This window comes from Oryza sativa, chromosome 5, assembly GCF_034140825.1.
Source record: "Oryza sativa Japonica Group chromosome 5, ASM3414082v1".
In the NCBI taxonomy this organism is placed as follows: Eukaryota; Viridiplantae; Streptophyta; class Magnoliopsida; order Poales; family Poaceae; genus Oryza; species Oryza sativa.
The window spans coordinates 7,663,038-7,681,051 of NC_089039.1; the positions used below are offsets into that span (position 1 = coordinate 7,663,038).

Below are 18,014 nucleotides of genomic sequence, written 5' to 3' on the forward strand. Positions count from 1 at the left end.
TATTTGCTGCATTCCTTTCTGAGATATTTGCCTTTGCAACGTCGAATTTGCAATATTTCTCTATGCAATTGTTTCCTTGTGTTACAATCAGCTTAATATGCAAGTAACATCAAAATACCCCAGATGTTACCCTGACAAGCAAATCATTTTTGCCACAAATTAGTCTATGACAGCTAGTAGTAGTTGGCACTTGGCAAATCGTGTTGTCTGCTTCAGTTTGCTCTTTGCTACACACTTTTTGCCGAGAGAAGTAGAAAGCTTTTAAATTTTACAAAGAAATTTCTTTTTTTCCTATGTTAATTCAAATTGAGTCAATCATATGGTGATTCGTGAACGACCATCTAGCTTCAGGAGAAATTAACGATCTGCAACCGGGTTTCAGAGGAAGTTTCTCTGCAAAATGCATCTCTGATTTACAGTGGAGCTCGAGAAATGAAATAGATTTAAGTCTGAATTCCAATTAATCTATCCATAGTTGGACGCAGGGCTAGTCACTGATTTTGGCAAGTGGCAACTGATTAATCCGGCCCCTAAATGGCACAGTGAATTGATGTTTTTTATACCGAAGGGCAACAATTTGTTTAGATGTACAATAAAATTATTTACGACTTGTTAATAATGTGAGGCAATAATAAAGCATTCACTGTCCGTAGCCAACAATATAGGAGATGGACTTCAATTGTGCAATATAATTTTGAAGAATAAATGAAAGAAAAAACTGTTTTTCTTTTCTGAAAGTTGACCAAAAGTCATCATTCCAAGTCGTTGCCGTGTCGTGTCTGATACATCATTTTTGTTTTCTCTATCTATCATAATCATCATCAATCCATGTGTATCTTTAGCATGACTGAACAAAGTTCGCCATTAACAACCTGACTTGCCTAGAGCCATAGCAGCCTGTGCATGTTCATCCCATACGGTAACACCATTAGCTATGTTTTCTTGTGCTTTGTACTACTGCTTTTATGCCTTTATCATCCTCCTTTCTACCTCCCATGCCGAAGAATTCATCTACAATGGATTCACTGATGCTGATCAGCTAACACTCGAAGGTGAAGCTTCAATTGACAGGAATCGCTTAGGGCTAACAAGTCGCCTTAACATAGGAGGTTTTGGCCATGCCTTCTACAAGTATCCTCTAAACTTTAGAAAGAACTCAAATAGTCCCAATGACCCCTCCTTTGCTACAACATTCGTGTTCACTATTACTACTTGGAGAGATCAGCCTCAAGAAGCAGGAAGTGATGGTATTGCCTTTGTGCTTTCTTCCACCAACAAGTTGATAAACCACTCCTTGGGAGGTCAGTACCTAGGCCTTTTCAATGCGTCGAATACTTCACAAAATATATTAGCTATCGAGCTTGATACCTTCATGAATCCTGATTTGAACGACATGGATGATAACCATGTTGGAATAGATGTCAACAGCTTGATTTCAATCAACTCCCATACCGCTGGGTTCTACACCTCTGATGGTGGATTCCAACTCCTTAGGCTTGCCAATGGTAGATCTCCAATATTGCAGCTATGGGTGGACTATGATGGCAAAGCTCACCAACTAAATGTCACCTTAGGTCTTCCCTATTCCCCTAAACCTGAATATCCGCTACTTTCGAGCATCGTCAATCTCTCATCCTTGTTACCAAGTTCTTCGTACATTGGGTTTTCCGCGTCGGTAAATTCACCGAAAACTAGACATTTTATTCTAGGTTGGAGCTTCAAGGAAAATGGGAGAGTCCCACCCCTTCCTTCAGTCCCAGTCACAGACCCAGAAACATATGGATGGGGAGGCAACTTCTTTGCGCCACCACCACCTCCACAGCTTAACACACACCAAGTTCACAAACACTCCTTGCAAATTCTCCTACCAATAGTTATGACTTCAGTTATCTTGCTTCTTCTTGTTGCTTTCCTTGGTTGGCGGAAAAAAGCTGGGCCACAAGAAGACTGGGAAATGAAGTGCAGGCCACCATCTTTCATATACAAAGATTTATATAATGCAACTTCTGGGTTCAGTGACAAAATGCTCCTTGGGAAGGGAGGGTTTGGGAAAGTTTACAGAGGATTTCTTCCTGCCTCTAAGCGGAATGTCGCGATCAAGCGCATCTCCCCAGAGTCGAAGCAAGGGATGAAGGAGTTTATGTCTGAAGTTGCAATACTAGGCAATGTTCGTCACCGGAGTCTTTCAGTTACTTGGCTATCGCAGGAACAAGCACGAGCTCCTCTTGGTTTATGATTATATGCCCAATGGCAGCCTTGATAAATATTTGTATGGTCGACACAAATTGGCTTTAGGTTGGTCTCAAAGATTTCGCACCATCAAAGGTGTCGCGTGTGGACTCGCTTACCTCCATGAGGAATGGGAGCGTGTGATCATCCATCGAGATATCAAGTCAAGCAACGTATTGCTTGACGAGGAAATGAATGGAAGGTTGGGTGATTTTGGCCTTGCAAGATTACATGATCACAGAGTTGATGCCTACACCACACATGTAGCAGGCACATATGGTTACATTGCTCCAGAGCTAGCTAGGCTTGGAAAATCAACCAAGGGTACCGATGTTTTCGCATTTGGGGTGTTCATGATGGAGGCTGCACGTGGAAATAGGCCAATTGAGGTGAATTCCTGTGGAGAACCTCAAGCGCTAGCAGATCATGTGCTCAATGCGTGGCAACGCAGTTCAATCATAAACTCCATAGATCCAAGTCTGGAAGATCACGTTGCAGAGGAGGTAGTATTAGTTTTAAAGCTTGGGCTTCTATGTTCACATTCATCGCCCAAGGTGAGGCCTAGCATGCGCTTAGTGATGCAATACCTGGAAAGGGAAGCAACGCTCCAGGACTTCGCATTTAGTTTCTTCAGCATCAATGAAGCTAATAATGAAGTTTATGGTCAGCATGTTGTATCAAATCCCTCTGTAGCAACCACCATAACCACTCTTTCTGGAGGAAGATGACGGTTGTTGCAGCATGTATTTTCTATATGATCATATACAATTTTACATCATTGTGTCGACTGTAATACAATGTTGAAAAAATACTAATAATTGTTAATCCGTGCTCCTGTTCCTTGTGAAATACACCAAAGAGCTGTTCAAATTGTTTTCGCTAGCACATTACGAAACAATTGTAGACTTTGTTCACAAACCAGAAGGAGAAATCTATATCGTGATGCAGGAATAATCCGATTGTTAATCAATTTTACAAAAATCCTCGTACTATCCAATTAACAAAACGAGATTAATCACATCATGGAATAATCTATCACGCAATAGATTAATTTTGTTCCATTGGAAATCTGCAGCTCAATGTAGATTTATTGAAGTCGTTACATTTGTGTTCATCGCTGGCTAACACAACAACAGGTAAGATGATGTCCATACATTTTATTTTCCTAATCATCTAACTTGTACATACATTCTTTTACACTACAACATAGGCTCCCGATATGAGTCACTACACTTGCCCTATGGAATCCTTCTAATTAACTAGTGTGGTGGATGTCACAACTACTGTAAATCAAGGAATGATTTTGCTACAACAAACAGCTGATCATCAGATTGGGGAACCCAGATTCCTTGATCTGATCCCAACAGATAAATGGCATGTCCTAACTCCTAATGCTATTCACTATTCACGAGAAAGGGTGGCAACAAGAAGAGGAGCAGCTTTTGTAGCAGAGCATTAATGTAGATGGTGAATTTCAATCAAACCAACGAGGGAAGGAACTCAAATTTGTGCCTTCTGACAAGGGTGTTTGACTAGGCAAACCCTCTTAAGTCATGGGAGAATGCAAAGTTGGGCGGCAGCAACATAAGGGGATCGTCTCCAGACTTCTTCAGGTAGGCCATCGCCAGGGCGTATCCAAGTGCTCGTCCAACAGGTACGGCCACCGCATTTCCAATCTGGCGATACCTGCAGCCAGGCTCATCACGTGTTAACCTGTGCTAAAGAAGGCTCAAAAACTACCAGTAGCTATACATATTATCACTCCTCTTTGGGCAAGAGGACCGTGATCTGCACGTGGACATACTGTCAACCTTGGCCACCTGATCCAAGTTCTAATTATAGGGTCGACTACTCAGGGTATCTGAATGCATTGACTGCTAGAAAAGAAAAGGCGCATCCAACCTTGGCCCCCAGGAATGGACCCCAACCCTGAACTACAAACCCTGAACTACTAATCATGTGAGGCCACTGAACCATGGATTTTAGCTGAAGCGGTGCAGGTGTTCCACTGGTTTTGACATGTGTCGTGAATTAAATTTTGGCTAACATAGCACCCCAATTGGAAGAATTAGCAAAGTTATAGCCCTCACCCATCAGTCCGTATCTTCTACTTCTAGCATCCTCGACTACATGCAACTCCTCTCTGCACGCAACCACCCATCGATCTCTCTGAAAGCCCTAATTGATAAGCTCATCCTTTTTCACCATGCACATGATGACCAACAGTAACAGAATCTTAATGATGACAGCAGTAGTGAGCTCACTACTGTTGGCCACGCAACAAATGTTGCTGGCGGAGTGGCGATAGTGGACCTTGAGGATGGTGACAATGGAAATGGTAGGCTTCAGGGATGACAGCAGCAGCGGAGGACCTTGGTGAGGGAGGTTCTTCAGGAAGAGGGCAGGAGAAAGGAAAGTAAACAAGGGCTGCTTTGGCCACTGACGTGGACTCCAAATCAAACAACTAAACTATCCATGTATATGCCACCTCAGCTAATTCCAGCTTCAAATAGCATTGAGTGGGTAAGTTACTTGATATTGAAAGTTATCAATGGTCATCCTGTCTTGCAGTACAGGGTCTTTAGTCGAGGGATCAAAAGTACCCAAATGATATTATTTAAGAAAACCTCATACGTGCACTAACAATAAATCGCAGAATTCAATAGTTTAGATATGCCAATTCATAGAGCAACATGGAAAAAATTGAGCCCTTCATCACTCAAAATAAAAAAGGTAAAGACAAACAAGTACCTGTCTTTGACTGTTCCACGAAACCTGTAATTGTCAGGAAAGCCTTGCAACCGAGCACTTTCACGAATAGTAAGCAGTCTGTCTTGTGCAGGATGTATCAAGGCCTGAAACATACCCTCAGTAATTATTTTGAATCACAACCAAAGTGGATAAAAGAAATGAGAGAATCAAAGATAACCTGCATACGGGCATTTGGAACTGTCAGCACGGTTCCCACTACCTCATCCCACCATACTCGACCAAAAGGTCTAAAAATAAATTATAGAACGAACATATAAAGCATAAAGAAGAACAAATATGTCTACGAACAACACAACTAGATAAACTGAAGTTTGGAACCAACCTTAAAGATTTACCATTCTCATAAGCTAGTATGCAATCAAGCACCTGACATGAAAAACAAGAACCCATAGCATGGTAAGCTAATCAAAATTTGCACAAACAGAGGTATAGTTCCACATAGGGGAGTTTTGTGGTTTCTTGTTAAATGTCTTACCAGAGGACGACCAGATGGCAAAAGTACTCTTTCTTTCGTTGGATCTAATCTAGCCACATTGTCAGGACCAACTATGACTCCTGAAAGGTCTCTAAAATTAGCTCCCTGAAATAAGACAGATGAGACTATAAGGTTTAACCTACCAAACTTAAATCTGAATGTAAAAAGCATTTCAGCCAACCTTTCTCTTGGGAATTTGCAATATCCTTTGGTAGTTATCATTATCCAGTACCAATGGTCGATGATCATACAATTTTGAGGATTTGGAATCTTTTGTAACATGAGCTCTGGGACCATGCACTTCTGCATAAAATTTCATTCGTGAGTTTCTGATATAGCTACAAGAAACATAAATATAATTGGTCAACAAAAGGTGTATTAGTTAATTCTTGGAAAAAAAATGGAACACCATATAGAGAAAATTAACACCTAAAATGTTAAATTATTACACCCATCATATGCTGTTTTTCAATATTTCGCCAATTGAATGGATAATTCCTTGTTCCATATTTTACAATAATTGCTATTAAACAGACTTATAAATGATCATGGGAAAATAAACTGAACTCTGCAACTTAGTTTCTTTCTTTCTCTTTGCTAAGAAAACTAATCTAGTTATTATTATCTGCCCCCATGATTTGGACATTTTAATATTCGGTTGTGTATGGGAATACATATTCCTTGTTACAAAAACCTAAATCTAATATACAAGATCATGGAAGAATATCCAAGTTTATTTTACAGAAGTGTATGCGATCAACTCACCAACATTAAATGACCGAATGTATCTTTGGAATTCAGTTTGAGGACCCTTTACATACAGCATTTCATCACGGCTTTCCCCATTTGCCACCTAATAATTCAACTTAAGTATCAAAATGCCATTCAAATTAGATATTTCAAAGATATAATGTTGTCAGTTACTTCTGGGAGATCAGAAAGAATGTCTTCAAGGACAATTGGTCTTGCTAGTTGCATTGGTGTGTCATTGGGCCAACCAACCAAATTACGCTACAACGAGAAAGAGGAAAGTGTCATTATTACTCTGAATGCCAATGAATTCTCATTATAACATAAAACCGAAGACATCATAGTTGGCATCAAAAATGGAAATTCCATAAGATTTATTATATAAAACATGCTGATGACAACCAAAAAATGGTACGTGGGATTATAAAAAAATGCAGCAACAGTGCCAGAGGAAGTGCCACACGAAGGAGATCGATACTCTACGTCACATCTAGGAAGGGCACTCCAGTTGAGTTGTTAGGAGATAAACTTGTTATCATCTTAGATTTATCCTTGGGGCCAAGATTGTGTTGTTTACTTGAGAGTTTAGTTGTGATTGTTAAGTGCTGACAGAAACTATATGAGGGGCATAAAGCTAAAGGGTTAAACAAAGATGGATAAACAAGGCTCATAGTTTATGTCCAGATAGAGTCTTTCCCTTGAATGGCTACTCTATAACTATGCCTCCTAATAAGTGCTCCCCTTAAGGACCTTGACCTAGTGACGTTCTCTCTCAAGCCATTTCAATCTGACAGACTCTGACCTCACTTGAACAGTGGTGTGCCTCAATCGTGTTACATACAAAACATAAACTGGAATGTCTCCAACTCTCCATACAATTAGATGTCTAAACTTAAAATAAACTTATCAGGTCAAAGTATATTTACCTCAAAAGCCAACGGGCAGCCATTCTTCACAATCGCCTCATGCGTAGGCAGTGGAAAAGGGGGTAATTTCTATAGTGTGAAAAATAGTATAATGAGGGGCCAAGAACGCAAATATGCCTATACAAGATAATGATTACTTACCTCCTTAGAATGACAGCCTAATAAAAATACACGCATCCGAAATTGTGGAAGGCCATAACATCCAGCAGCCATGATCCCTAGCCTTGCTTGATAATGCATTGCAACTAGCCGACTTAAAGCATATCTTGCAAGTGTTGCATCAGCAAATTTCAATATATCAAGGACGTTTTCCATGTACACATATTTGGGCTTCAAAAATTGCACAACATCCATAAAAACTATGATCTGCTTGTTTTTCTCACATTTAAATGGTGCCTCGAATTCTCTATTGCGGTTGTAGCCACTAATTCCTTGGCATGGTGGACCCCCACATACAACGTCCACATCACCCTGAACACATGATAAACATGACATGGAAATGAATATCAAAGAGTCCAACTGTAGCAAGTATATGTAAAATTAAAATAATTACTCTTATTTCCTAAAATAATTCTTAGTAGTTGTCGATATGAGATAAAGTATATTTGTCAAAGACTGAATTGATACGCTGGTATTACCGGTTGGCACCTATACCATAGTAATCAAAATGTTAAGTACATGTACCCTTGAAAAAAGCTACATTATATTGATTTAATTTGTTTTCATGAATGCTAACTGTGTATGGAAGCATTTTCCTTCCCATTTATTTGTTTTTCTGTGTGGACACATAACATTTACATGTCTTAGTCTAATATATGATGATCCAAGAAATTAACAAATACAGGTAACAGAAATATGTGCTTCACCAATAAGCTGAGGGTTGTTCGTATCTCGGGTATATGGGTTAATCTAGTATTGGAGCCAAATTCAGGTTCATTGTGTTTGAGTGGATTAACTGATATGTACTCTATATGGTCAAAACCAATGTTTCTGACATCAAAACCACCCTAAAACATAATTTAACCAACGATTTATATGCTACCTAAAAAAAATTTGAGTTTATCTCATATAGGAAATTTATTTTTATACAAGAGGTCTATTTGAGGATGTCTTTGTCCATATTTCACAAATATAAACATGACCTATCTTAATACTTCCCCATTAACATTTTAATTTTAGAATAATTTAGGTCGTTGATAAATATAATATGTAATCTAATCATTAATGCAATGCATATTGTTTTATGGAACAACCAGTCCTGCAGCAATTCGCGTAACAACTCCTAGTAACTTAAAAACTGCTACTCAACCTGAAAGAAATTAATGAAACCAACATAAAATCTGCCATGATGCCATCCAAAGACCACTTGGAATCTACATTTGTGGCTTTGCCATCGATACTTTTTGTCCTTTTTCTCTATTTAGTTAGTCAAGAGACCAATTTAACCTTCTACTAAAATTAATTCCTAATCCTTCTCAGCCATGAGCTAGTTAGCACGTGTATCAAAAACTAAAACAAAGTGCAAGGCGGTTTTAGTCCGTATTGACAAACACGCATAGAAAATGGTGGATTGTCAACATATGTTGGTGTGAAGAAACCAAAACTGGTGCTTGCGTAGCCTTGGCTTGGTTGAATGAAAAAACTTTTCATGCAACTGGACCGCTTTCAACCGTTCGAACCAGGTGGTTTTGTGGTGAACCAGAATTAAATCAACTGGTTGGACCAGCTGTGGTGTAGAAAACAACTGAACCACTTTCAACCGTTTGAACCAGGTGGTTTTGTGGTGAACCAGAATTAAACCAAGACTGGCTGGACCAGCTGGTGTAGAAGAGTCAAGTTATTGCCTCAAAGGCTCGCTACACCATTTTTAACCCAAAAATGCCTCAAAATCGTTGGTGGAGGTTTGATCCCAGACTGGCAAGCTACACCATTCCAAGTGGTTTTTGTGTTGAAAGTGGAATATAGAATATATCGTCTTTGACTGAACGACGGGCCAAACATCCAATCGGACGGTCAGACAACTTGACCATGGAACCGAAAGCTCAGCCGGTTGGCTCACCAGAGGGAACTTCGATGGTCGAAGCAAGAACACAGCTATGTTTCTTCGCTAAAGGAAATTAATAATCAAACACAGAGTAGACTTCTCAATGTTAATGGAAACTAAAAATTGGAAAAGGAAATCCATATAAGCCCCATCAAATGCAAGTGCACTTCTCAAATTCTGACTACACAAAGGTTTAATCTACCACAACTATTAAGACAGTAAAGAAATAACAAACACTTACAGGGCGTGGTAGTATTCTTTGCCTGTGGCCTTCAATAACAAAATCCCTAATTGCCTCTTTGCAGTTCCTGCACTTTAAAAGTCAAACTGTTCAAACTTTGGTGGAGGCAAGTTATTTGGGAATGCAGTCTTCACATATTTTGCATACCTTAATCCTTCAACTGGCTCCCATGTGTCATGATGAGGGCCATAACCCTTCCAACGGACCTACATGCATGATAAATCAACCCATTAACTTAGCATAAAACAGTAAAAACAATGAACACGAACAAAGAAAAGGGCAGTGCAACCATGGATTGACCATTTGTAATTTTTTTTCTTTTCTTTTGTACATAAACCTTGAAATTAATATCTACCATGGGGGCTTCCTCCACTGTGCTTTCTTCAAAAAAAGAAATGGGCAGTGCATGATCTATGGAAATAAATAGATAATTACATGATATGCAAATAATATAACATCAAATGATCAAAAAGAGCTTGTACCAAGGTTAAGGCAAGAAAATGAACTTATTTAATAACATGAATGCACAATCCGAAATTCTCCATACTTAATATCAATAAGATTTAGCCTACAATTACATGAATGATAGATAGAATCAAAGACATTCATCATTTCAACGAGGGCTGAGACTCAAAGTTGAATCCTTATCTTATAATCACTCCTACACAATTAAGATGCCATTAACATAGGGATTCTTTATTACTACGTCCTGCAGTGTTAACTGTTAATGAAGAGTAGTACTTTTTGTTTAACTCTTAGCAATTCTATAGACATTATGCTGGACTATGGAGTTATATTATTTCTTTGGTTGCTATGGCATCGATCAATGGTCAAAGTATTTTACTACATTACACAGTTGTTATTAATGGATAACATATGTTCCTGGTCACCCGAATATTTATTCAAATGTCCATTTGTATTTCAGCAGTCTAAACACCTTGGCATTCCTAGATGTAAAAACATATTTCACTACAAAAGCCATATCACTCTTGTGTTCAGCTCCTTTATAATAGAAACTACATGTTTTTTAGATAATGGAAACTACATGTTACTCATTAAAAATGTTTGTTCACATGCACACTGACTAGTTATTTGAATCGCTGAGTTCAAATTATTAAATCGAAGGGTAAATAGATAAATTTATGTTGCTGATAATTCTGAAAAGGAATCAAGTTGCTGATCTGGTAGCTATAACACTGGAACTTCTATTTACAAACCTTAAAATACAAGCCGTGTTTGCTGACTTTATTTGGATCACCAAAGCAAATGTCAACTAGCTTCCATACTTCAAACTCCTCAGGTGGGACGGTAGAACAATCTGGAGTTTCATTATTGGATTCTGTTGTACTGTCAACACATGCCTTAGTCCTACTATGTTTCACATATGTTTTGCATAATTTCTCCCATTCTTTTAACAGTTCAAGGAAATCATCCGTGGTTTCATTCCGAACCTACCAAAGCAACATTCCAATATTTGCAAATGGGTAAGAAATAACAATAGTAAAATCGTACTGGGGGGGAAAAAACTAGTACCCGTGTTTCTGGATGATTGTTCCTGAAGCTTTCACATGCAATTTCATCATCATCAATGGCCCATCTCTATAAGTATCATGGAAAACATTTAAAAATATGAAGCCACTAAGTTATAGCACATCTATGATTGTTTGTGTAAGACAAGTACCGCTGAAAGATTCACACCACCACCACGAGCACCAAGGCATAGTCCAGTTGACATTCCTCCACAACCACAATACAGGTCTAGCAAAGAGAGCTCCATCTTCTCTAGCACAGGAGACTTGTGCTTCTTATTGACATCTATCTTCTTCATTTTGTCATTGATTCTACTAGTGTAACATGACTGCATTAAATCATCTGTGTCTTCTGCTTTTCAAGAAATTTAATCAGAATAATAGGCACCTAAAAGAAATTATTACAGATGAAAGAACAGAAACCATGCAAAATGTAATTTACAAGACAGTACATTACAGAAAACTATGATCAATAAAAAAAAATGCTAATTCAAACAACTGCAAGATGTAGATATCAGCTTACAAACAGACATGATTGGCTCTGTGAAGCATTCGTTGTTGAGAATACTAACCCATTTCTATGGTAGAGAATGTACTATAGTCGATAGAGTATTTCATGTCATAGTAATAGTCGGACGAAGGAACTGACTTTGATTTTCCATCTACCTGTAAATAAAATCAGAATCATACGTCTCAATGGAAAATGTTTCAGTAGAACACAGCCATCACAAGACAATATCAAAACTGCAACATCAAGCCTTACACTAGGAGGAACTTGCACGATTGTCACTTTCGAGACAATGCAGTCCAGTAAATTGTCATCTGTCAGGTCTGAGTAAAAGAGCCTCCTCGGGTCATGTGATTGTGCTTGCTCTCCTATGACCTGAGATCAGTTTAGAGGTTTAAACCTTAAAGCATTAAGGAAAAGTAACATAAACTTGTCTGTCCGCTTCTATTTTTACAAGCTGAGAAATGATGTTATGGTTACAGTACTCCAGGTTTGATGCATAGGCAATATAAAACTTGTCAAAACAAGCATAATGTTTTAGTCAACCAGAACTAACCGTGTCTTCAGCTGTGAAAAACCATTGCACTCTGAAGTAACATTCACCAGTTTTTGTTTCGAAGAACTCTAGCAACCTGCCAATATAATTTGGTTTTCCCTCTGGACCCTGCAAAAGTTAAATCTATTAAACTTGTGCAACAAAAATATTTTTTGATAGCAAGATAAACATTACTTCAATATAAGAAAGCAGTAAACTCACAAAAAACATACCCTGAAATCAAGCATCTGTAGATAAACATACATAAAGACTACACAAAAAGATACGGTAACTAGTCTGCACAATTGTACAGAAGGACAAAATGAACATAAGAATCATTTAAGTTATTTTTCCTCAGGGAAGTCAATTTTATACAATTGAATTGAAATGCAATGTGTCACTGATGTATCATATCTGAATCAAGGACCTAAATATAGGCCTCACAACGAGTGTTGTATTGCGGATATGGATGAAACTCAGTGACAGAGGGTGGATTTATCCTTTTTGTGAACTAGTCTGTCACGTTGGTCAGTTAAAAGAATATCAACCAATGAAGACGCAAGTCCATAAAAGCTACAGAAACGAAAAATAAACATATATATCTCAACTTGCCTTTACAAATGCGCATTCTCCAATGCAAAATGTGTATCTGGAGACTTTGGCTTGTAGATAATGACATTTGACATCCAAGACAGCTTTGCCAGCACTGTAATATAAGGTAGTGCATATAGCTGTTACCATGAATAGCTTCAATTATTTATCTGATATAAATATTGAAAATAAAATAGTGCATTTGGGCTCACTTGGCAAATGTTTGGCTGCTGGTCCTCTTATCCTTCAAGAAAACAAGCAAAAAAAATGTTACTCACTTAAATTTAATTGTTATAGGCAGCATACGGGCAGACTATATAATACCATTAGCAAATTAAATGTAAACCCAGGTGTAGAATAGCAATTCAGCACCTCGCAGTAGTGCCACAAGGAGACATCCAGTAACAAAACCAGTCGTACAGTCAGTAAATAGTAACATCAGAAGGGGAGTGCAGTAACACACCACTGGAAACTCATTAATGAGTGCACTATGTTTGAAACGGCACACCCTTCATGCTGTTACTCCACGAGGAGAATAACTATTCTACACCTGGACGCAAAATAGAGTCTAAGTGTACAATAGTGTTGTCCATAAATTCTTTATATACAAATATCCAAAATAACAAACTTCAGATGAAACCCTATAAGCTGACAAAAAATGTACAAGCATGTTTATGTTCATGTACAACTATGAGTATGGCTCCACATGTCGAAGATTTTTGAGATTCACTTAGCCACATCTATGTGGGGAAACTTCTTGCAAGATATCGGTGTAATATAATAGATAAAAGAAAAAGAGGCAACAGCTTTTTCACACAACTTCTGTATTTATGCGTTATTTTATCCTTTTACACCAAAATTTACTGCCATTCAATCTTCAAATTAAACCTTTCATCTAACCAAGTTGAGTATCCTATCCAGATTCTAGATATTCCTTATCTTCTCTTATTTATATGTTCATATTTTAATCACGGCCAAATTTGCTCCTGGCAGCTAATCAAGGCAATCATTTGTTGGTTCACACTGCAAAAGTCAATCTTTGCAGAACACTGCTATTTCATGACCATTTGACAGAGGTTACTGCAGCTGATATAGCACCACTTCTTGTCACGAGAGAGAATGAGGTGAAATGACAAATTTCCCCTTCAACCATATTGCACAAATATTGGCTGAACCTTAAGGTGCTACAACTTGCAAGGTGGGTGAGATTAGGCACTCATCTTGCAAAATGCTCAAAAAGTCACACAACTTGAGTCTAACGCATGCCACACAGAGTGATTGCGTAAAATTGGACACAAGATTGGTTGCCTGAAGCACAAAGCAATCGAAAATGGACAAATTGAACACACCATTGCTGTTGGGCTCCCGGCAGCCTATACTAGGACATCAAGTTTATCTAGAGAATGTAACTGTACCATATGCTGCCATATGTTGCTCTTAGGCCGACTTGGGCATGCTCGGATCTCATCAATGATCAAACTTTCACTTTCCGCTCATGTCATGAGCATAGGAAAACCTTTCCAGTACAGGCTAGATTCCCAGGTGAAGCCTGCTATCAAATAGCTATGAAGGCCAGGCGTAGGCTTGTTGGGGATCGAAACATACCCAGTGTCCATGTCAGCGCCCACATGGCATGAGTTGGACTTCATTTGGTTAGCATTTGGCAAGATGACTAATACGATCACTGTATTTTATTCTTAATATAAAACATTGAAAATCAGAATTTTCAAATTTGAACTTAAGAAACACTTTTACAGGATATTGACTTATCCGCATTCAAGTTTTCTGAGCTTGAATTTAAATAATTCAAATTTCAGAATTTTTATTCTATTAAATTTTGGATCACATTTACTATTCAAATAGTATAATTATTTATATTTTAAAAATCATAATTTTTGGCTAAAAATCAGAAATTAGATAGTTTAGAAATTTATATTGCCTAAAATTCAAGTTTTGCATTCTTTCTTTGAAATTTCATATTTTTAATATCCTTCTTAGCCTTGTCAGCGTCAAAGCTTTTGATGTTAAAAGGGATCATCTATGGACATTACACTCTCCAACAATGGAATGATGTTTCCACTGGCACCAAGGTCCTCTGGGTTCTAGGTAATGATCACACAATAACAGTGTCCTATGGCAAAGATCAAAGATGGTGATGTAAACAAATAAATGATTGACTAGATTAGCTTCTGTGGGCAAGTGTTACCTAAAATCAATTTTCATTTATTTGAACCGTTGTTCAAACTATGGGTAAGAAAATAGATTGACTACATAGGAGATGCAGCCTTCCAAACCTAAAACCAATGCACGAGTTATAATTTTTTTCTTGTTATTCTTTCTGTTTCCAACTGATGCATAGCTTCTCATTCCCATAACATACATTGGATGTCAGAGCTTGAATATCATCTAAAAGGTTGAAACCATAAGACACACTGGAACATATATAGGTTGATATTGATCGATGGAAACAAGTTTATTAATATAGTCATATACTTGTATTTATATCCACCATACAATTTTTATGTTCTAACATGTACTATAGTAAAATGAATGTGCAAACAATTACATGTTTACCCATTTCACATCTATGCTTTCTGACACTTCCTTCCATGCTTGAACATTATTGTTAGGAATACAAACTACTCCCTGAATTGTATCTGCACGAATCAGCAGTTCTCACTATTGTATTGCATGTACTTCCGTGACAAAGACATGAATAGATATTTCAAAGAGAACTCCTACTCCTAGGGAAATATGAAGATGATCTACTTGTATATCTATTTAACTAATCTGCAATAGTCCACATCTTATTGTTATATTGCTACAGAAATATGGCGATGAAGTCATGCAGAGAGCAGCAAACCAGCCAAATCACGTGCATACCTTTTTCATGATTTGATCATTTATTTCGTAACGGTGAGGCCACTGCTTCCTAGCCTCATCATCAGGAACTGCATCCCCCACAAAGAAACAGGAACCATCGTCCGTTTCCAACATCACTGAATCAACCATGTGCTTGTCCAAAACAAGTTCGTGCTTAGTGCTCAGTTCTGGTATTATTGGAACTCTTGGTGATTTGGACATTGAGCCATTATTTTCTGGTATCATTGGAACTCTTGGTGATTTGGACATTGAGCCATTATTATTATTGTTTTCTGCCCTCTTTAATTTTTCCAAGTATTTAACCGACAACGTCCTGGCCCTCTGTGTCTTTGGAGGTTGAGGGGATCTTCTTCCTCTCCCTTGAGGCGTCTTGCTGACCACTCGTGATTTTGCACTTTTCAACTTTGAGTTGCACAACACAATACCACCACCATCCACTCCATCCAGACTTGTCAAGCACTCTTCAACAGCAAGCTTATGCTTTTTAGTAGGTATACAAACATCTGATTTCTGCACAGGAGGTCCACCATTTACCACTGGTGATATAGCTGACACCCTGTCTGAATTCACCAATACCTTTGAGGCTAACCTAGTCTTCCTTCGAGGAAGAACAGAAGCTCCTTTGTCTTTCAACAAACTATTACTCGCTGCTGGTAAAGCCACCACAACCTGATTGTAGAGACCACCTGCTTTCTGATTATTGTCGTAAGAGGAACTTACGTTTTCCACGGCAACAATTTCTTGCAATCCTTGAACCTTCACCCCGTTAATCAAATCAACTGTGTTTACTGAAATTGGCCCTGTGAACGCAGGGAGTTTGCTCCCTTCACTGCTTCTACTCTTCCTTGAATCCGCAACTCGTCGCTTGGAAGCTCTAGATGAGTCTCCATTCTGATTCAAAGGCATGGAGCTCGCCGCTGACTTGATTTTCATGATCCTCCGTGATCTCCGCAGAGCTGTACCATTTGCACAAGTAGCATCCACCTCGGGATCCTTCGCATCCATGGTTGTTCCCCAAGCAACCGAAGGGGAAGAATCCTTGATAGGATCCTCAGCCCCCAAACCGACCTCATATGGGGAAGCAAGAGGTGGCGATGGCACGGAGTTGAGCGTACAATCGAGCATTCTCCCGTCTAAATTGGCTTCCGAGGAAGCGACAGACGGCGGTAGTGGAGACTCCATCGCCGGGGCGGAGTCGGCGACGGGGTCAAACCCCCGCGCATCAAAATCCACCGGAGGAGACGACGATGGCGGCGGGTCAGGCGAACAATCAACGCCGGAATCGAGCGCACTCACCTCAGGAACGTCGCCCAACGAAGCCGCCGCCGCCCCCGCCGGATACGAATCGATCGGCGCCGCGGGCTCGAACTCCGCGAACCCCGCGGCGGCCGTGGGGGGAACGAGCGCGGTGGCCGCGCCCTCGCCGGCGACGACCCCGGAGGACCTCCAGGGCGCGCCGTCCCATGGGCCCCCCGCGACGTCCATGATCTCGGGCTCCACCTCCGCCGCGGCGAACTCGGCCCCCACGCCGAACCCCCTCGGCGGGGACCACATGGGCTCCAGCTCCTCCGGGGAGCCGAACAGGGCCGTCCACAGCGAATCCAGCCCGGCGCTGAACCCCCCCGCGTCCTCCGCCCCGTCGTCGCCTCCCGGCGAGCCCTCGTCGGCGGCGGGCGGCGGAGGCGAGACGGGGTCGGGGGGCGGGGTCTCCATGGGAGGAGGAGCAAAGCACGGGGGCAATTCCTCCCCAACCACCACCACCACCAGCGAAAGGTAGTTGGAAGTCAATCGGCGTGTCCAGTGGCATTCACTTGCTGACTTCGCGTTCCACACGGGAGGGAGGGAGTCGCAGTTGCCACGAGTCGGGGGGGCTTTGCCCGAAAGAGAATTGTGGTTTTTCTTTTTTCTTTTTTCGATTCGAGGAGGAGAGCGGCGGATTTGAGAAACTGAAGCTTCCATTTCTGACAAATTCATGTTTGTTTTAGGGCCAATTTTTTTTTTCAGCTTGATCCCCGGGAGGGGAAATCTTTGGGGAAAAAATTTGAAATTATACTGTTTATCGATTGACCGGATAGCGAAGGATTTGCGGAAATAAACCATCGGTGGAAGAGCGATACCGATGTTCGCTCCTGAAAAGTGCAATAGCGTGGCGAAATCGCTATCTGAAAAAGCGATAGCGAAGTTGAGCTGGCGCTCTCGCGCCAACGAGACGCGAGACCATAGCGGTATCGCTTTTCCCTCACGTGACAGCGCCACGTGGAGAAATCCCCGCGACTACGTTGGGCGGAGCCATCGCTCTCGCACTTTCGTTGCGCGAGACCGAGGTCGGTATCGTAATATGAAATCGCGAGACCGATTATGACGCGACGGGAGAGACGTGGGCACGCGGTATCGCGCTTTGCGTGCGCGAGACTGGTGACGCGGCATGCGCGAGAGAGAGAAAGCCTGGGGGAGGGCAGTGGGACCGCGGCGTCACGCTTTGGGATTGCGAGACCGATCGCAGTGTCGCTATACGCGTGCGCGAGAGCGAG

The 18,014-nt window shown here is 40.3% G+C and overlaps 1 protein-coding gene and 1 pseudogene across 1 annotated transcript; one reads left to right on the forward strand and one right to left on the reverse strand.

Moving 5' to 3' along the window:
* Positions 1 to 285: 285 nt before the first annotated feature.
* On the forward strand, positions 286 to 3,690 carry LOC4338139 (L-type lectin-domain containing receptor kinase SIT2-like; annotated as a pseudogene).
* LOC4338140 (DNA (cytosine-5)-methyltransferase CMT2-like) lies at positions 3,281 to 17,269 on the reverse strand. Its single transcript, XM_015783963.3, has 21 exons — positions 15,484 to 17,269; positions 12,813 to 12,844; positions 12,622 to 12,715; positions 12,031 to 12,138; positions 11,730 to 11,849; positions 11,539 to 11,632; positions 11,119 to 11,318; positions 10,971 to 11,036; positions 10,655 to 10,888; positions 9,585 to 9,643; positions 9,438 to 9,504; positions 7,294 to 7,623; positions 7,153 to 7,221; positions 6,401 to 6,487; positions 6,242 to 6,329; positions 5,658 to 5,779; positions 5,477 to 5,581; positions 5,324 to 5,367; positions 5,159 to 5,228; positions 4,981 to 5,084; positions 3,281 to 3,915 (listed from the first exon to the last, which is right to left on the reverse strand). Exons 1-21 carry the CDS (start codon positions 17,194 to 17,196, stop codon positions 3,762 to 3,764), a joined length of 3,960 nt encoding a protein of 1,319 aa, XP_015639449.1. The 5' UTR covers positions 17,197 to 17,269; the 3' UTR covers positions 3,281 to 3,761.
* Positions 17,270 to 18,014: the final 745 nt, after the last annotated feature.

What these genes read in the sequence shown, in the direction of transcription:
- LOC4338140 (XM_015783963.3), bottom strand. Translation starts at nt 17,196, where the DNA reads ATGGAGACCCCGCCCCCCGACCCCGTCTCGCCTCCGCCGCCCGCCGCC. An exon ending in TTTTCACAGCTGAAGACACG is followed by an intron (nt 11,850 to 12,030) that starts GTTAGTTCTGGT and finishes AACTGATCTCAG; the next exon opens with GTCATAGGAGAGCAAGCACA. An exon ending in AACACGGCTTGTATTTTAAG is followed by an intron (nt 9,644 to 10,654) that starts GTTTGTAAATAG and finishes TCATGCATGTAG; the next exon opens with GTCCGTTGGAAGGGTTATGG.